Consider the following 21,576-nt stretch of genomic DNA (forward strand, 5'->3'; position numbering starts at 1 on the left):
CTCCACAGTTCTGTAGCTACTATAACTACTATTAATCAAAGAGAAACAGCTTGTGTGGCAACAGTTTATGGTATTTAAATTTACATACAGTACCTTTAGTTACAATGACTTTTTTTTACACATAGAGCATAATTATCAAGCCAGTGTTCGTACCCGTGAAGTCCCAGTTAAATGATGTCTGAATGGTAATGGCAGTCACGACACCTATTGTTAGATTTGTATTGCCTGTTTGAATATTCCAGAAAAGGTGTCGCATGATGTGACCTGCAAAACAAAAACCAGCTGACACAGAAGTGATGTGAACAGAAGCAGCACTGTAGCAACATCAGACCCTCATCTTAAGTGATTCCAGTGCCTGTCACTTTGATAACTGCCCAAACTCTCCAAAGCCAGACTCTATGAAATGAAGTCAACGCAGTATGAAATCATCACTTACAAGCCATCCGTCCACGGTGTGAGTAATTTGAATGTGTGACAGAGCTATCTGAATCCAATTCTTGGAGCAATGGCGTTCATATTCCACCGACTCTTTACAAGAATAGTTCACAACTCACAAACAAATGGCAGCAGTCAAACTGATACAATAAATAACTGCTAAGTGAAACTTAATAAGCTTATGAGGAAGCAGTGAAGAGGGCAGACCATCAAAACTCCTGAGTCCTCTCCTAACTCTGAGCAGACCTGTTGCAGAATCCAGAAATAAACAGCAGCAAATGACTGTTAGAAAGGACGACTTAGTTACAGTGTAATAAATCACTGCTCCGTGTTTCTGAGTGCTTGTGTTGTGGAGTTACAGGACTCCCAATTAGTGCTGTGTTCAGGGTGCCATCTAAATAGCTCAGTGTGTACAGTACAAGAGGGGAGGGCTCAGATCCCATCAGTGCTATCTGTCAGTCAGTGCTGACTCACTTCAAACAAGGACTCCTTTTATTCCTCTGTGCAGCCCTGTGCCCGACAGCCAGCATGCCACAGAACAAAAGAACTATTTAATGCTGATTGGATGGCTGGCTGGTGCTGTCCTCACTGAGAGGGCTCTTTATTGCTTGCTGTACCTTCCTGCAGTTTAATTCATATAACATCCTTTGTCTCAGCTCTCAGAGGACACCTCAGCATGCAAACTCCTTTCAAGTGGCTCCACCTCATGTGGCCCAGTCCTCTGAGCAGAACGGGCCGTCTTGTTTTTGTGCAGTTGTGCTTTGATCATCTGTGGTTGCACACGGCTTTGTCTTTGCCTCCTGGGGGTGGAAAGGTGTGCCTCCATTTCTACGCTGTGGTTGAGGAACAGCTACTGTGCGGTGGTAATGTTTTTGGCCGTTTCTTTTAGGACAGCTGAGGTTCTTTAACTCCAGTAGAGATTTTCCTCCCCTGAAACAACAAGTCAACACTTAATGAGAAATGACAAAAGAACAACAATGTTTCTAGAGGCTCTGCAGGCATCATCCAACCTGTGATTCTCAAACTTCTTGACATTTACCACACGTGACATATACCGCACAGCTAGCTTGCATGGATGTGGCATTATATTGTACAATGTACACAGCCCTCAAATAACCTGTTTCTGGTCTAATAAGTCATGTTCGTCATTACTCTTCATTATGTGTGAAAATTGTTGTGGGAGGGTGTTGATGTGATGAGAGAGGAGCTGTCAGGAGGTGAGAATCTCCAACTTCACACAATAATGATTGCACAGGTGCACAAAATAATGCAATGAACCACATTAAACACAGGCATTTCAACAATATATAGACTCAGGTGTAAGCAGCTTGTAATCCTAGATATTTCCTATATTAAATAATAAATAAGTTGCTTTTATGTTTAATTTAAAGTTTAATTTTAAACTGCTACCATCAGTGCCATACACACCGGGATAGAGGCTCTCAGGCCATCATTAACTGTTCCTTTTCTCAAATGAAGAATACCTCAGCAACACAATTCCCAAGTTAAAGTGAATTGTTCTTGATTTTAAGGAAATGTTGTCTAGATTGTGCTACAACATCCAACCAAACAATCCAACTCGGTGCTGACATGAAAAGAGAGAACTGACACGATGTTTTGTCAGGGAACTCATCATGTACAATCTGAAAGCTGAAAAGCCGTCAGGAATTACAACCATCTTTCACACATTTAAGTCTCAACGACATACAAACAAACCTCCTTCAGACAAAGAGGCCTTCACGCTCTCTTTGTTGTGTCACAAAGATTCACATTATGTTCTAGTGAAAAGGCTTCTTGAGACTTGGGAAGTTTACTAAACCTTCACTTTGCTAAAAGAAACACTAAAAGTTTCTGGTATTCTGATTCGTGTGTGTGGCAGGACTTTTATGTAGAATGCTTCAATGTAAATTAAGCCTTTACCCTCTGTTCCACATCTGTTTGTTTTTCAACCTGGAATCATCGACTGCAGGAGGAGTTATAAAAGCTGGGATCCGAAAGGTATGAGAAGATATGAAGGATGCAGCTTCGACCAGTATCAACATATATTATGGGCTGTAGTGACCGAAAACAGCAGAAACATGGGCTTAACAGTGAAGAAAAGTACATCCTTCAATAAATATATATAAAAATAAATCTAGCAGAGAAGCAATAACGAAGGAATGGCAGGAAAACCTGAAGTGGCAGATGGTTTGTTAGACAGAACCATCTGGAAGGTCACCCTGTGAAATGATTTGGAAAGGACGGGCCTCTCAAAAGACTACTTGGCAGGTGATTGACCACAAGCTATCTTTATCTAATCAGATCAATTAACCTTATGACATAGTAGGAACACATAAGGAGGAGCTACTGAGGATCATTGGAAGCAACTACTGGCCAATTTATTCATCGTTGTGGAAGACATATGTGTATAAGGATGCTATTATTAAGACTAAAAATGAGAAGCGTTTCTGAACTACAACTTGCCTCTGCGTGCAGTCACTATAGGCTGTCTCCACATTCATAACTCTTCCTCATAGTAACTGATTGGATAGAACCTCCAGGGGTTTGGACATAAGCACATTCTTATTAAGGTAAAGGAAATGTGTGATCAGGTTTGATCAATTATGGGTCAAGCTTATGCATTGTGTTTTCTTCCCTTTAACCTTATGTATGTGAATTACCAGCATTATTATGATTTTTGATTTATTTATTCATTGGGTATAAGCAATGTTTGTACATGAATTTACAAGATAAGTATTGTGTACATTCATTTAAATTTCCTTAAGAGACTTGCTGTACTGAGGCTGAATATTTTTATTATTACCATAGAGATAATTACTGTTTGTGTTCCAGACATTTACTTTATGTAAGAACATCAGAGCGGAGAAGCTTCCCCTTTGGTCCATCCCCCTGAGTAATCACTGTGTGGGAAAGCAGTCATTTGCATTTCTAAATCTCTGCTGTTACCTGTGTCAGATGAAGTATGTCATATCTCTACATTGGAGTCTGTAAATCCTTTCTTGCCCTCATTTACCAGCACAGGCTTCTCCGTCCGTGTGTGCCACACTAATACCTGCAGGTTAAGAAGAAAGGCACAAGCAGAACATAGACATTATGTGCAATATGCTACCTGCTCCACTGTCTAGAGGCAGAATGTGTGCTAAAGGAGCTGTCAGCTCATAGAGCTGTAAGCTGACAGTTTGTTATGATGATGAATGATCTCTAACTCATCTCCTTTATGTCAGCTAATTGAACATTTTAAACACGCACAAGGCCTCCTGTCTTTCTTACCTTGGTGCAGTTAGCAGCTTTGGGCTCTAAGTCGCTGAGAGTGACCAGCTCCTTTAACAAGCTGCTTTCCTGATATCCTCCCTTCACCCCTCGAAGCTTGAAGTAAGCCTGAGGTTTGGACAGAATGAGGTGCAGGTTCACTGCGAACCCAGCCATGTCGATGGCAAAGGGCCGGTGTGGGTCGAATACAGTCTTCCAGCCGTACACCTTGCCCACGAAGTTCACTTTGGGGGACTCATACCGCAGCCCACCCACGAAGGCCACAGGCCACACTGACACCTTTTTAGTGGAACGCATCTGTCAGTTGAAAACAGAGATAAAATCAGTCATGTTGGGCTTTTTAACTTCCATAAATCCCTGACGATTCTCCTCACCTCCTCAAACAGCTCCAGACTGTATGTGTTGTCATCATCTGCGAAGAAGACAATCCCAGATTGGCTGTTATTGACACTGAAGGTCTCCCTTAGCCACCGCAGAGCCAGGTTCCTCTGTATGGTGCCCCTTGGTATTCTGGGGTCCCTTGTGTCCCCCCGTACCTTATAGTTCCTAGGTGTCTCCACATTGAGGTGGGTGTAGTTGAGCCCTGTGTCCTGCAATAGGCGGCTGACCAGAGGGGTCCTCCTCTGGGAGTCCTCCACAAGGATCCAGTGCAGGTTGGACACATGGAGCAGGGTGTTAGCTAGGCGGGTCAGCTCTGCCTTCTGCACTGGGCGGCTGTAGGTGGGGGTGATGACATGAATGGTGGGCAGGATGTCAGACCAGGGTGGAGGCCTGCTGTAGACATATTCAGTGCGCACCACCTCCACAATCTCCCTTTTTTGTAGGGAGCAGGAGTCCTTAAAAGCAAAGGTGTTTCTGGAGTTGGAGCGACCATCCTGTCCGTCATCTAGCCGGGGGGAAAATGATCACAGTGGGTCTCAGTGTCACAGTGTGGATTCTCTTTGACTTGAAGTAAACAGAATGGATGCTTTTGTGCATCTCAACATGTGACATTCCTCCCTTAGGCCACTGACACACATTTACTGTAAACATCACACATTTGCTGCATATATTTGAAATACATTCGCTGACATGAAGCTGAGAACAGTGACTCATTTTTTTTACCCTTTTGAGCAGCAAGCAGGGGTGCGATGGTGTTCTGGTGCCAAACAGTGATGAGCAGTGTCCACGGCAACACGATCAACACAATGGCGACGATGTCTCGTCTCTTCGGCATCTCCAGGGTCAGACCTGAGTCACTACCTGTAGGATATATTGCACATGTATAAAACATGGAGCTGTGAAATGAGGTGTCTGAGGCATCCCTGTGACGACCATTTGATCTCACTGAACAAGATAAATGCTTTATCTTCATCTTTGAAATGTTTTGTGGTGCATTTTAATTATTAGTATATTAAATGATTATACAGATTCTGAGTGCCGCATAATTTGGTTTAAAGTGCCTTCCACCAGAGTCCATTCAAACCAGCCATTCTTTAAGGAAACCACTTTTAGAGTTATATTTAGCAATAGCTCGTGAATGGATGAGCAGGCCCGCTGAGACCCTGCATCGAATGGCCCGTCAGGAAATACATGTTTTGATGTCCATACATGGTGGCCTTTCCATTAAATATTAAGCTGTAAGGCACAAACTACAATGAAGAAGACAATTTATAAAGAAGCAGCCTCAGTCTGCTGGAGCTGCTGCACAACAGAATATAGGTCAGAAAGTGCTCCAAGCTTTCTTTTTTATCTTAACTGAAAGCCGGCTGCTGTACTACACAGAACAATTGAGCTAATGAATTGAAAAGGCAGAAGGGTTCAGGCTCTTGTAAACACTGGTCACAGACATGGATGTTATGGATTCAGAGTATGTAAGGAAGGACAGGTCCATCTAAAACATCTGTAGATTTTACAGTGATACGTTTGAATACAAATATTTGCCCCAGGGACTGCAAGAGAGGCCATAATGTATTTTTATAAGCATTTTATTTCTAAACCTGTTTTTGAAATTTACATTATAATATACAGAGTAATCATAATTTAAATTGTAAAGGTCTTGTGTACTGTTGCCATGGAGAAGCACGCTAGAAGGACAAAACAGGTACTTGGACAAAACATTTATGTCCAATAAATCCATAAATAATGTATGCTCCTCCACTGAATTCATAGACATAAAGTTGTGGCTGGGAAATAGAAACTCTCATGTTTACATCGGTGCTGGTCAGAAGTGTCTTATTAAAAATCTTTGAATGGAGCCACTGCCTGTTGCCTTTCCCACCGGGGACGACACCACATGATAGAGGTGTCTTGTTTAGAGGAAAAAGGAGCTCCATCTACCTCATTTGTGGACAGTGGCTCAACATTAGCTATGCCTCTAAGCCATTGCTTTATATGACAATTTACAGCATGTTACAAGAAGGAAGCAACGGTTAAGTGGTGACCGGGTTGTTAATTAATTACATAGTTGACAGTCCTCTTCCACTCTTATCTTACCTGTGTTTACAGCTAACATACATGGCCATTCCCACAGCCGATGAAGCTCTGCTCTGAGTGCTCTGCTCTGCTCTGGTGTTGCAGTGCAGTTGTTGATCACTGCAGATACAGAGAGGACACATACAGAACTAAAATCAGCCCTCAGTTTTATATATGAATACCACAAACGTCAAAGTTGTACTCCTTGTTATGTGCTCAATGTATATGTCTATGTTTGGACGACTTCAGACTTATATAAGTAGGACAAATGCTTAAGATGAGACTCATTCAGCATTGTTACAGCTCTTTATCATCTGAATCAGCTGATATTTGTGCTGGACCTGCAACCTTGAATAAACATAACTGCAACAAGAAATGCTGATAGCAGACATATGACATGTACACGTGTGTGTACATATATGAGGGTATGTGGTCAGCTGTTTCCTGCAGCCTTCAGATATCCCAACAATACAGCAATCCACCCCCACCCTCCCTTTAGGCCTCTCTCTAAATGAGACAGGTCCTCTGCTGGTTAATCACAAGTCTTTAGACATAATTAATCCTTGATTAAAAGGAGATCAACCCCAGTCTGAGATCAAAGGTTGTGCTAGCTAATTAACACATCGGGATTTGTTTAATAGGGTCATGTTTGAACAGCATGTCATTGATACAAGCTTATTATCTATGCCCATCAGGATGTAAAGGGGTGACTCTACCTCCTCACCGCTTTTTAACCCCATTTTGGTACAAAGACTAAACTGAAATGAAACATGAGCTGGAAAAAAAATCAACCATTTCTACATGATGCAGAGATTCTGATTAAGCAACATGGATCAGGATCAAACCACATACAGAGACGGGTAATTGGTGCACAGCACAAGGGTGAATTTTGTTCCACTTGCACAAAAGAGTTACGACAAATTGGATAAACGTGCAAGACAAAGGATGGTGTTAGACACTGTGTGTTGAAGCAAGTTCTGTGACTCTTGGAATCTGAAGAACAGGTGGAAGAGTCAGTGGCGGTTTTGGGCACGGGCAGTCCGGGTGGTCGCCCGGGGTGGCATCACACAGGGGGTGGCACGAACAGTTGGAAAAAATATTATCTGAGCGGCGGTTTTTTATGTATATTATAGATCACTGTGTGGAGAATTGGCAAATTAGCGCCCCCTGCAGCTGCAGGCGCCCCTGATGCTGTGAGAGGAAGGGCGGGGGACAGCTCACCTCTGGGTCTCCAAACGGAACGGACAGGGAATGAAGGAGGGAGATCTCACTCTGTCCTGATAGCGTGCGTCACTGCGTGTTTGTGTATAGCAGTGTGAATGCTCAAAGGAGCGAGAGGTCTTACCATCCATGACAGGCTGATTAACGGTAAACTAAAGTAAGAATACTGCTCACTGCTCACACAGGGTAAAAAGTGGGAATGATTATTTTTCATCCACATTTATCACCCATTCAGCCTCTCCTCTTCACTTGATGCCCACAGCCTGGACCGTCACACAGGCATCAAAATCACTAGTTGCCCAAAGTGTTACACATTACAACCTTTATGCTGCTTACTGAAATCTGAAAGCACTATCATTGCTAACAAAGAATTATATTTATGTATAAAATGCAGTCCTTGTAATACAGTGAAATATTTTTGTTTTGATCCAGTACAATTGTAGTGCTCTAGTTTACATGCCTTATGTTGTAAAAATATAGACAATGGGGAATGTATTTTTTTATACCATTTATCATCATATTATCCATTTTGCAACCTGTCATGTTTGTGCATGTTTGTTCCTCTCTCTGTCTCTCCTTCATCCTCTCTGTCCTGTCTCCCTCTTCTTCTCCTCCTCTACCCGGCCAACTGGCAGCAGGAAAATTCTTCCTAATGAGCCGGGTCCTGCTCAAGGTTTCTTCTTGTTAAAAGGGAGTTTTTCCTGACACTGTGGCTCTTAAGGGGGTTCAGGCTCTGGGTCTCTGTGAAGCGCTTTAAGACAATTTCTGATTGTAAAACGTGCTTTCAAAATAAAACAGGAAATGACAAAACAGCCTAAGAAAAACACAAATAAGGTCGAAAACCAAAGCATCAATAATACAAGAATACAAAAATAACCAAAAACTAAGATTTAACTAGAAAGCAAGAACAACAAAGCACAGAATCATGACATATACAGCCATGGGCGGGGAGACAAGTCCCTCATTTGACAGGACCAGACACCAAGACAACAGCCCAGAGTGTGGTGCTGACAGCCAACAGGATCACACACAGGCACCCTATGGCCCTGCCTCTAGCAGTCCTATTCAATATCAACATGCCACATCACCACAAGCACCAGCCAACCAAACTAATGCAAGTTTATCACAAACAGGATTTTGCCCATGGTGCCAGTGACTTTGTTACCACGTCCACATGTCTGCATGCAGATGGCACCAAGGGTTTTAGGAAATATCACTCAGATTTTCAAATAATATAACACGACAGGTCGCAGAACGAAGCAACTTTTCTATCAGCATAACAAAACACCTGTTTCAAGACACAAGCTGCATTTTCATCATCACACATCCTAAAGAAAGGAGGCAGGTGGAAAGTCAAGACATTTCAACTGTGACTGATACATTTAGTCTCCAGCTGACTTGGTCCCTTTGTTGTTGTGAAATATTTCATGGAGAAAAAAAGTATTTGTAATTAAAATAGCACACCTCTGTCTGTCAGGGGGCCTAAAACGTTACATCCATCATATTGTGACTGCAGTTCGTCTCAGCATGTTGCATGGCAAACCATTCTCTCTCTCTCTATCTTTTTTGCCTGTCTCTTTTACAAATAAAGTCAAACCTGATTTTATTCCTTTTGTTATCCGAGTACTATGCACAATGACCTCTGTGAAAAATATTTAACTGTGTTTATTTCAGAAACTATGCAAACCTGATTTGCTGCTGCCTGTTAAATAGTGTGAATGTTGATTGCAGCACTACTTTGAGGACACAAGGGAAGAAGGACATAACAGAGGTCATTTTAACTAAATTGTTTTTCCCCTATCAGCAGAGAAAGTGATTACTTTTCACTTTTTGCCTCCATTTGACACATGCCCACACACATGAATACACACAGGGGGGCTGCCACTTGTTAACAGCCTCTGCAAGGGGTAGATGCAGAGCCGGTGCCTTAGGCGTGACTGTGGTACCACGCTGATAAAATGAAAAAAATGAGATTATTTATATGGTTTTATGTTATATAGTTATTGTTTTATTTATTACCAGTTTAACAAAAGGCCTGAGTTATTAGATTTATATAATCGATAAACAGATACAGGCTTAATCCCTGAGGGAAATTGTTAATATTTATAAGAGTTAGACTATGAGAGTTATGAGAGAAAAAATGAAGAAGACAATAAAATACAAAGCTTTTACTAATAAATTCATAAAAATATAGTCACAGCCTCTCCTCCCTCTCCTGGTCTGATGGACCAGTTTTAGCAGCCTAGACCAGAACAAGCAGAATCCAGCCCTCCACCTTGTAACATGTCAGCAGCTGGACTCTGTATTGACATCTTAAATGACATTTTGAAGCTCAGCTGTTGACTCCTCACCTCTCTGTGCACTCTGCTCCCCCGCTGTGACTGCAGAAGAAACTGGTGTCACTCCGCTCTTGGAGCGCTGGTTTGACACACATCCTCTGGGCAGAAATTATTTAATGGTCAGGTCCGAAAACAAATGTGTGATTCTTCGGATTTTTGGAGTGGGCGTAGTGAATGCAACAACATGTTTTTTCTATTTTTGTAGAGAGTATGTAAAGGCTGAGGCCTTAAAGGTAGGGTAGGAGATTTTGAAAACTCAGTGAGAGTCAGCCAGATTTTGAAAGTAAACACACGCCCCTTTCTCTCGGAGCTCACCCCGAAGCCACGCCTCCCAACCAGTCTGTGACTTCGGCCATCATGCACTTACCTCTCTGATGTGCGCAGAGCAGGAAGAGAGTGACAACCAGCCAACTATACGCGCAGGGTCCACCCGGAGGTTTGGCTGATGTTTTTAGTGTTTTATAGCTTCCACAGATGATTCATATTCTTCGTTTTAAAGCGAAACTGCCAAACTAATCAGTTGCTATCGGATTGTAAAGAGACGTTACACTAATTTAACAAAAAGTGCATCAGAATCAAATCTCCTACCCTACCTTTAAGGCTGTTCCATACTCGTTCTCCACGCATCCTCTGGGCAGAACTTGTCGGGTCCGACAACTATCGTGTAACTAACGATCGATCGGTATTTCAGATCAGGTCAAAGAATACAGTCTGACCTTATCATCTATTATCATGCTATGAGCAGGTACACACCCAGCTCTCAACATCCCTCAGGTAAACACATATTTGAGAGAAAAACCATGAAATCCAACAGCAGCTAAATGTCAAAACATGTGCGCATCAGAGGGCCGTATGATGAATTCTCCACAGTTTCTCCTTAAGTTTCTCCTTAAGTATGAAAACGAACTGGGCTGGGCCGAAACGAACTTTGTTCTTGCCACCTTGCCTGGTGGTTTTTCCTTGACCACCCTCTCCTGCTCGAGACAAAATCAATCCCGCCGGTTCCTCTCTACAGTACCTGCAGCAGCGCCACCTCCAGCAGGGGGCGCCCGAGGCGACCGTCTATGTCGCCTATGCCAAGAGTAGACTCTGAGTAGACGAATCACACACACCGGGACACCTACGTCCACAATGCTCATGTTGATTTTGACATTCTGAAATTAGATTATTCACATTTGTAAATTAAAGCTGAATGAATTCATTTTAAGTAGCCCTTAATAAGGTCTTGTTTTCTCAAAATCAAGCATACACATGTGTGCAAACTGTGTCACCACTTCAAGAGGCACCCATCGAAACACTGATCAGCACAAAAGGAGGACTAATTTGCTTCAATGACACACGTTTGCACATTTAGTAGTCGATATCTGGCTGCACAGCACTGATCCCTGCTTGTTTGGTTAAAGGTGTCATTCTGTTAATGTGGGATTAAGCATATTAGAAAACACAATCAATCAATGCAGGGAACAACAATGCGCTGCTGGAAACTCAAGTCTACATCACAAACCTAATGAGCGCTCACTAATGATGAGTGGATCAAAAAGGAGGACAGTGGAAGACGGAGGCGAGCCTCACTCAGCGCTTAAAAAGATGGAAAGCTTCTTAGCACATGTTTAAAATGTATGGCGCAGCTTGTGAAAACTATAAATAGTCTCTCTTGGTATCAAACCTCTCAGTGACATAAATCCCGTCTCAGTAAGGAAATCCATACTAATGTTGTTTGTGCTAATGACAGTCAAATGGCAGGGGCTGCTAGAGGCTATACAAACTGAAGGGAGGCTGATGAAAGAGCCTCCATTTAAAGGGTAACCATGCAGAATGCAAGCTTACGATATGGGATCTGGATAACGGTGTGGATATCCACACCTCTCCATTTTTTTATTTCTTCTTTTAGTGAACCTCCAGCCTTGTTAGCCCTGTCTGACACGTCAGACTGTATCCAGGGCAAATCCTCATTACAAAGCAGTTCCATGCTCTCCCTGCAGGCAGGTGGCAGACAGAGTTAGCAATGACAAATGTTAAACTCCCTGTGCAGCGCATTCATGTCACCGAGAGAAACATTATTTTTAATTGGAAATAAATTCAGTTAACTTCATTAGTGCTGCACACACATCTCATGTTAATCCTTTAAATCCTCTCACTGATGTGCAGGTGTCTGTATATGACTGACAGCTGCAGGTAATCTCAAGTATTACTGCCTCTGGTTTCTGATGTTTGCACTCATCCCTTTCAACTGGTCTGAGGTGTAAAAGTTGAGCTCGGTGCCTTGGTGTATGCCTGGGTTGGAATTCTAATACTGTGCTGCTCTGGGATTTTAAGTCTCTCAGAAGTTTTTTGCTTCATATATTTTGTCTCCTTACAGTGCTGCTGAAACTTTGGATTCTATTTTTTGGAAAAAGGAAAGATATGTATACTCCCCTTATAGAAAAACATATAATAATACAACATTAAGCCCATAATAGCAATGAAAATAAAGAGATGGGTACTTACAGAGATGAATGATGATCCCCAGAGTGTAATCTGGTGCTGTGCTAATGATGGAGGTGCTGATAGTGGTGCTGAGTGTCAGCTGTGCTGAACAGAGGGATCCCTCAAGTTCTCTCGCTGGGCACGGAGCATGTGTTTGGCGCACATGCGAGCAGCGAGAGTTGGGGTGACAACAAGCGGATTTGGTTCACAGCATCCGGTGGGTGCTATCCAATCCTCGGGTAGGGTCGCGTCCTCAGTGCCAGTCCCTGTATAGACAGAGGAGGTCATCCCTCTGGAAGAATGCTGCTTCTCATTGCAAAAACAAAGGCTAGGATTGTCAAAGCTGACAGCAAGGGGACGGGGTGGAGGGGCGCCCATGGCTGGAGGACTCAGGACAATAGAATAAATCACATAAAAAATGTCACACAGCCCCACAAATGGAATTCTTGCTTGGGGATGAATCAGGATTTGAAAAATTGAGAAAGCCATGCATAACATGGGGGCTGTTTATCTGAGGCATAAACAGCTAGTCACATGGCCCACTAGTCAGACAGTAAGGGCATTTCTATTCATTTTGCTTTCATTTCCTGACAGGCATATGAAAGGAGTGCATTCTGAATGGACTGCTATACTTGAAAAGTCTAATAGAACCGCTCAGAGGGAGAGGCGGAGGCAGCAGCCCATATCACTAACTAAGGAGGATGGTGATGGAGGGGGGCTGATGTGTGACTGGTAACAATGCTGGTTACAGCAGGTGCTTCAGACAAGTGCTCATGATTCCAGGTAAATCAGTCAGTCACAGAAGTGTCATTTCAATCAGTCAGGTAGCAAGAAATCATTCGTTTCCTGAACAATATTTCTTTCCTGGTTTCAATAACCTGCTGCAAAGCTGCTAGAATAAATCCACATTGACCTGCATATGCTAGGCTACATACAGACCAGGCTACAGAGTGTGAGTGGTTAGCAATGGGGGTGACTACCTCCCAAGTGTGACTAGCTCTTCCATAAATGATGTGCCAATTACAAGAGCTTTTCAACTAGAACTCCAGTGAACAAGAATGCTAAATGGATTTTAGCCTGTGATTTCTCATACATGTTCAGTAAAGTGTTATAAATTTATATGCAAAGACATCATTTTGTCATCCTGTTTCAGACAGTAATTAAATACCGACCCAGCCTCCTGTTAGTACAAATGACCTTTAAAAAGGCACCATCACTTGCATTGAATTACACATCACATAATAATTATTTGCTTAAGTCAAGAAAATGTCTGTTTTGTTAACTTGTCATATCAGCAGTACATTAAATGACCACTGTATGTTGATGCTTATTCATGCATGTGTTATTGTAGAACAGATGGATAAGATGGTGTATATAGACAGCCTTTCATGACTGCATTACGAGCCTCATATTATGTTGAATAATGCAAACAGGTATGATGAAGATGAACTGCTCTCATCTCAACATCTGATCCAGAGACCTGCCATGTTACTGATGGATCACTTGTCATCAAGCTGCCCTGTCATCTCACAGCAGAGAGAAAACGACTCCTCCGTGTTCTTACTGTGAGAACTGTGTCAATAATCTGGAAGCAGCCATAATGCATAATGCCATTATTTGGCACACTTGCTATTAGTAAATGTAAAACTATAAAGGTTACAAACACCATTCATTTCTTGAGAGATGGTGATTAATGAGACAGTGACACAATTTCAAAGGTGTCACAGACAGAAGAAGAGAGAAAGAAGGTGTTCCATTAAAATGCAAATGATTCATCTCATATTCAATTAATAGTTTCTGAAGATTGCCGTGGTAATATTAACATGAACTGTGAAGCAGAACTCCTGTCATTTCCTGTCCTCCTGGTGTAACTTTCTAGCTTCTTACTGCAGCATTCTGTGAGTGTTATTTTCTGTCAGGTTGTGGCAGCACATCCAGGATTACACAGGTGTACAACAACAAGTGTTGATGAAAACTGGCTTCAGTAGAGTAGAGAATGATGCCAATCATCTGTTGGCATACATGTCAGTGTGAACGCACCCACATTACCAAGAGAAAGAAACATGCCTTTTCAAACTGGACAATGATCAAATCTCACTATGACTAAAATGCTCATCAAATCACAGTCACATGTCTTTTTTATGGCCCCTTGATGAGGACTAGGGATGTCCCGATCAGGTTTTTTTTGCCCTAGAGTCCGAGTCATTTGATTTTGAGTATCTGCCGATACCGAGTCCCGATCCTCTGTGTGTGTGTGTGACAGACCTCGAACCCAGGAACTCTCGCACTACAGGACACAGAGCCACCCTGCACAGGCATTAACTTTGAGAGCCCTAATAAATATATATCTGAGTAATGATCGGGAGGCAACATCCGATTCCGATCGAGTCTGAAATCACGTAATGGTTTCCAATTTCCGATCACGTGATCGGATCGGGACATCCCTAATAACGACATTATCTGCCAGCTGAGTGGATGAGGATGAATCATACACCATGCACCAAAAGGCCAATGTGTGTATTAGACCATCACTTTTTCACTTTATTTTCATTACTTACTTACTTCAGTTGAGAAGCATCATAAAAACATCTGTTGTGCCCCGGACCAGAACGTGTTTACCTGCACCTACATGCCCACAGCCTGTATGGCCATATAAACACTTCAGTAGCATGAAAATTAGATTACTATTGGCATGGCAACTTCTCCAATACTCTGCCACTCTGCATGGAGCTATCGTTGTAAAAGTGTTGTAAAAGGAAACTGACTGAAACAATCAGTTTTTATGACCAGCAAAATCACAGGTGTGACTCCCTCCCAGTTCATTTAGTTCAGAAGCCTGGTCTTGTAAATGTAAAATAACTGCCTGGAGATGTTACCATGATGGCTGTAACATTAAGGTGTTTATTAAAGCTATACACCTTTAACTGATCTGGCGCTGACACATGCTACATTATTTTAGCATTAGTATATTCCCAGTATGCCCTCGTTTGTGGGCAGGAAACTACAGACTGGATCAGCAACACATATAAAAGTGAATATTTGGTATTTGCTTATAAATTCATATGCAAATAAAACAAGACAAAAGAAGCTACTATACATAACACGGAGAAGGAGAAAGACGTTAAAGGAGACTTAGAAAAGTATGGTGAGTTTAATCATTTAATATGTGGGTGCATGTAATGTCTACTGTGAAGATGTTTACAAGTACAGACGGTGTGAAGTCTAACATTTCAGTGAAAGTGTTAATGAGTACCAGCTAATGTGTGCCAGCAGTGCATTTCACAGCTCACACAGAGAAACTGTTCCTCATTCCAGCACTGTTTGCATTTGTTACCAAGATCTTATTGGTTGATTAAAAAGACGTACAACTATTATAACAGTGCATACATCATGTTTCCTTACTGCTGATGGGAGCTGATAACAGCTGGGTTCTGTATACAGTGTTAACAGGTTTTTTAGTCTTATTTTTATCACTTGAGAGAACAATAATGATGTGTTGTTTCTTACAAGCAGATTAATTAACGTGGACTACATGTCTTGGCAGCGCTTGGTTTTCACTTTTGTCTTTTAGAAAAGGAAACATGTTGCTGTGATTCTACCTTACTGCAGGCTTCCTCATCCAGGGATGGGCTGCCAGCTACCAGACTGTTTGTCGACTGGAAACAGACAACATGCCAAAAAAATGTAGAAAAGCAAAAAGTAAATACTTCAAATCCATTTGGCAAGAATATTTGGACTGTAACACCTCTGTCAATTCCAGGCTTTAATCAAGGCAAATCTTTGGTATATCAGCCAACACATGATTGATTAAATTAAACTACTTTGCATTGTGTACGTACATCATTGTAAACATGACAATTGTACTTGTACATGCCACATCTCAACAAAAACGTGATGTAGCCGAGCTGAGGAATTCCTTTATATATATTAAATTCTTTTGTCCCTGCATAATGTGGAACCTCTGATACACAGCCTTTATAAAACAAGGATGTATGCATTGTGGTTTGTAGAGCACTAAAGAAGGGAAACACACTGGTCCAGCCCAATGGCTTTTGAAAAAAGCAGATGAGGAGCCACAATGATCTTCATGCTTGAGAGTCCTGTCTAACAATAACAAAATTCATTTATTATTGTTTTGTTGCAATTTTATCTTTTCAGTCATCCTGATATGAACCAATATGCCTCCAAATCCCCATCGACACTCTCTGCTCCTATTCTCATTGAACGTTTTGGTGCTGTGTACACTTTAATCTTATTACAGCTGGTACAGCTGCAGTTTGAGAATAATTTGATCAAACTGTTGCTTCAGTTAATATTCCCATTTTCTTGCTATTTTGCATACGGAGCGTGTCTAAGGAGTAAATGGTTATGTGCTTGTTTCCCCCCGGCGGCAATCAAAATTCATCAAAATTCATGTCTTATCACAGGATCAATTTACTAAATGTGACCATAATCAAGTAATAATTATGTTAAGATGCGTATATGTCCAAGTCATAACCGTTGCATTCTTCTGACACAATTCAAATCAGCAGCCAGAGGCGAATGACAATCAGTTCCATCAAAAATCACAGTGTCTACACCCAGTGTAATATTCTGCTGGCCATGTAATTAGCTTAATCCAATTATTCTCATGATCAAAGTGAGAAACAACAAGTCTGTGTATGAAGTCACAGCTAATGGAGGAGATGCCCTGAAGAGACAAACGAAGATGTTGTTAACATCTAAAGAAGTGTGTGAATATTCACAAATCAAAACAGGCTTTTCTGAATGATTACAGATCCCAATAAGATATAAAAGTACGCAGTGACTCAACTCAAGTGTCCTTGAGCTCTTTACAGCCAAAGGTATATGTGTGAGAGCATTTTTGAAATCCCTAAGAATCAGGCACCGCATAAATTAGCATTCACTACACATACCGCTGATTGAAAGTATGGAGCACCCCCCCCACCCCCCTGTAGAGGCAATTTTATCCCCCAATACAAGTAAAAATACAAAACAATCACAGACACATATACAATCAGGAAGGAAGTGCAGCCTTGACTCATTTATAACATCCCCAGCAGTTTCTATTATATACACACACCCGTATACTGCATGCCACTCATCCTGATTGCCAAAACACACAACACGCATACATTAACTTGTTTACTAGTTTCTCAGTTGTTGAGACTCTTGTTCCCAGAGGAAGAGGACACTTTAAAAATAGTGCACTAAGTAGTCCGGTCTTAATGAGAATGGCTCATTTAGGTGAAGATGCACACACTGCTGCTTTATTTCTGTCAAAGTGGCCCCCGCTGATACTGGAGGAGGAAGACGAGGAGCTTCCTCTGCGTGAGCGTTTGTTGTGGAAGAGTGCGATGGTAAACATGTCAGTGTCAAATCTCCACATCGTGTCCATGTTTATCAGGATGTGTGAAGATGCACAGTCGCTGGAGTTGTTGATTTAATGTAATTAATTTGCTGTCTGGACGTGTGCGGCCACACATCCTCTGATCAACTCAGCATTTCTTAGGAATTATGCGTCGTACATTATAGAATCCAATCAATTGATTCATCACATCCTGCTGAAATCCTGCACAGACACTGATGTGCCATCTGTTGTACTCAAATATTATAGCTAATGTTCAACTGGTGTATTTTTATATAGTAAGATTCCACAGCTTTCCTGCCTGGTGGCTAATGTTTTTCTCAGATCTCTCCCCGTTTGCACCCTCTGAGCTGTTAGAAGTGCAATGCAGTCACACTGTGTGGAAAGAAAAACTCTCTCCTCATTCATGTTTGTTATAGAGTATTTGTTCAAATTCAGGCAGGAGTCCGGGGTTTGTCTCACTTGAAATATTAGCTCTGTGGGACGTACGATATCTGTGCTGGAGCTGAGTCACAGCCAGCCTGGAAACGTTTGCTTCTACAACAGGTGGAGAATTTAAGTGTGACACATGAGGACATGTTTATTATTGATGCCTAACATGCAGAAGAGTATTTACAATAAAAAAAAAATCAGTCAATCATGTAGAGCCTAGCTACACAATTAGCCGGGAGATACATTAAACAGACTGTGTGTCTGTGTGATGCATGCACGTCAGGAACTCGTGGAAAAATAACTCAACAAGTTGAATCTATTTATCCATTAGCAACAGAATGGCCTTGAACATGACCTTGAATCCTCTTATTTTTACATCATGGTACATCAAGTTACACTTTTTTTTTCCAGGCCTGACACTGCACCTTCAGCCTGACTAACTCCTCTGTATGAGATCAGTCCACACATTGTCTGGCAAAAAAATGGGCATGTGGACATGTGTTCAGTGAGATGCAATCAAATAAATCTGAAGGACATAAACAAACTGGTATGAATAAATATGCATGTATTCCAGATAGACCTACAGGGTCATGGTTCTGCATATGGACTTCCTGTATGACATTATATTGTTTTAATTCAGCAGTGAATCCAGCCAACAGCTTAGCATATTAACATTCACCAATTAGCTCTAAATACAAAGAAGAGCTGATGGAAGTGTTTGGATGAACCAAGTGGTGCTGAAGGAGCAGCCTGGAGATCATCAAAGACGTTCTATCCAGACCAAAGTGGCAGAAAACCTGAGGTTAAAAATACAAGTTCACGTCTCTCATGTATAATATCACTTTCCTCTTTTATCTCCACATGGAGGTGGAGTTCGTTGCCTGATGGAACAATATGATCTCATTAGAAATTACAGCCTGGATCCTGCTTCTTTTGTGTCATTACACAAACATTCCCACCATCACTGCAGCATCAATGATACTGTTCCTATCGTCTACACCTCTTGTTGTACATCCAGCATGAAAGAGTGCAGTTCACTGGGAACTTCAGAGGAGTCAGCATCCTGCCTCGTAGGATGATAGTGCTGGTTTGGCGCTCTGTGTATTGATCTGCTCATGCAGCATTCCCTCTGCTTCAAGTGAGAATTCGCCTCTGATCTGAACCAGCTTTCAAGTAGGCAAAAACAACCTTAAACAATCTGACTCAAAGGCATTTTTTGTAATGTACATCAGGAGCTGAGTATGTGTAGTATGTGTAAAAAAGACCAAGCTGCAATAGTGGTTCAAAGGCTGTGATTTTCCTTCTCAGCTGCTCTTAATTCTGCAGAGATGCATTCGAGGTAGATTACACAGGAATTGATGCGAAGTGTTAAGAGCTGCAGGCCTCTGATGAGTCTCCAAGCAGATCAAAATACCTCAGGGAGGCCGATTTGTTAATGAACACACCAATAAATGAATCTGAAGGTGTCATTTTCAGACACCACTACAAAGATCTGTGAAGATGTGACATAGATTCACTCCTACATTCCTTTGACACATAAAGCTCCCTTTATAAACCGCCTGCAGTGTGAACGTACACTCAAGCTAGTGGATCTTTTTTTTTCCACTTTCTGAGTACATTAACATTTTCTAATTAGCACTTCATACAAACAGGAGCTGATGAACATATCTGATGGATGAACAAAGTTGTTACAATAACTGTTTTAATTAACACACCTGAACACTGTGATGGTGCTAAAGGAGCAATCTGGAAATAACCATATTCTATCCAGACCAAACAAAACAAGCTCCTAGTATATTAACAATACATGTTCAGGTCACTGGACTTAATTCATAGGAACTAATATTAAAACGATACATAAAAACATATTTCTTACGGATTTAAATGAATTAATTTATTTTTAAATCAACACTGATGGTGAAAAAAAAATCTTTTTCAACCCTGCAAAAGTGTTAAACCTTCCTGTGGTGGTAAGTGATGCTTATATTTCAAACTGCATCCTCATTAGTGTCAGTATTTAGCTCCAGACAAGTTGGCAGCAAGATACCAGAAAAAGAAGATCTTGAAGATCATCCAAAGTCTAATTAAAAGACTTACATTCAGTGCTGCTGAACAAGAGTCGAGATGACACAAATCTATCACTTTGCACCACAACAGACTTCATCATCAACAAAACAACTATGGAAGAAACAGACCCTGTACACGTCTGCTCTCTTCTTCTCTGGCTCTCCTGAAAATGACTTGAAAGTTCTCTGTAGTTGAGCCATACATACAACTCATCTGTGTTTCTGCTTCAGTTGCTAATATTAGACACAAAGCGTAAAAACCCCAATCAGAAAGCAGTGCTGTCTGTCAATGTCCTGTCAATGCTTTTAAAAGACTGACATGTCAAAGGAAAAAAAACCCTTTCAGACCTTAATTGCAGACTGGAGCAGCTCAGCATCCACTTCTCTGCATGTCGCCGTGTCCTCTGCTGCCTCCCAGCTCAAATCATCTCGTCAAGACACGTCTCAAACCTTCTGCTGCCATTCATACATGATTGCTGCATCCCTGGGTGAATGAATGAACAGAGTTACAGGTGTACACCTCGGGAACGTGCCGCCAGATCTCACACACTGCTCTGCTGCTCACAGACTGAGATGTGGGAGAAGAGAGAGCAGCTTATTTAAACCGTCCCTCCCTCTCTCTCTCTCTCTGTTCTACTCTCCTCCCGCTGCTCTTCCCTCTCTGTCTCTCTTTCATCCCTTGTATTCACCTTTTTGCTATCCTCGCAGCAAATCCTCTTCTTCCTCTTCTCCTGCTGTCATTATTAATGCTGCTATTTGTCTTATTCCAGGAGGAGGGTGTGTGTGTGTGTGTGTGTGTGTGTTTGTGAGCGAGAGAGAGGCAGACACGACTTGGAACAAGACAGCATGCAGTCAGTGAATTTATATGGGACTGGAGGAGTCTCTGCTTTGAGGGCAGGACCAGCCCCCATCCTCTGAGACAAGCAGCTCCTGGCATGTGCCACAGAGGGATGGGCAGCCGTCCAGGATGAAAAATACTCTTTGTGATACTGAAAATCCTAAAGCCTGCATGTAATGTGTGCAATAAAGAAATCCACTGGTGTGAACATGCACAAAATTGCCTTCCAAACTAGTGGGACGCCCTTACATTTTTTGACAGTGAAAGATGGCCCCTTAGGAACCTTTAAGTGCTACTTTTCCTCCTTTTGAAAGGGGTGACATTTAGAAGAAAGCTACTGAAGGTGATCCACCGAAGTTGAGGCTAACCTTTACTAAATAATGGATTGTGGCTGAGCATCATGTGACATCTCAGTAATTGGAAAACAATATGAAAATGCAGGTGCCTCCCTATAAGAGCTGGAACTCAGTGTGCACAGTACAGGCGACTCTATTGATTAACAGCAATAAGACCGGTGTTCTAAGTAAGAAATGCTCCTCAGCTCAGAGAAGATGCAGTGAAATAACCACAGGGACAGAATCAATCATCTGTGGAGCTATTCTGCTGCATGCTGGGTAAAGACTAGCGTGTTTTATTCTTTATAATACAGGCCCTTTCTGCAGCTCACCTGTAACAAGATGCTCCGTC

At 41.8% G+C, this 21,576-nt stretch overlaps 1 protein-coding gene across 1 annotated transcript; it reads right to left on the bottom strand.

Moving 5' to 3' along the window:
• Window positions 1-50: 50 nt before the first annotated feature.
• b3gat1b (beta-1,3-glucuronyltransferase 1 (glucuronosyltransferase P) b) lies at window positions 51-20,603 on the bottom strand. Its single transcript, XM_028421359.1, has 8 exons — window positions 20,400-20,603; window positions 12,207-12,451; window positions 6,181-6,279; window positions 4,810-4,947; window positions 4,080-4,591; window positions 3,706-4,002; window positions 3,382-3,487; window positions 51-1,365 (listed from the first exon to the last, which is right to left on the bottom strand). Exons 3-7 carry the CDS (start codon window positions 6,197-6,199, stop codon window positions 3,401-3,403), a joined length of 1,053 nt encoding a protein of 350 aa, XP_028277160.1. The 5' UTR covers window positions 6,200-6,279; window positions 12,207-12,451; window positions 20,400-20,603; the 3' UTR covers window positions 51-1,365; window positions 3,382-3,400.
• Between the last annotated feature and the right edge of the window lie 973 nt (window positions 20,604-21,576).

Source organism: Parambassis ranga, chromosome 14, assembly GCF_900634625.1.
Source record: "Parambassis ranga chromosome 14, fParRan2.1, whole genome shotgun sequence".
In the NCBI taxonomy this organism is placed as follows: domain Eukaryota; kingdom Metazoa; phylum Chordata; class Actinopteri; family Ambassidae; genus Parambassis; species Parambassis ranga.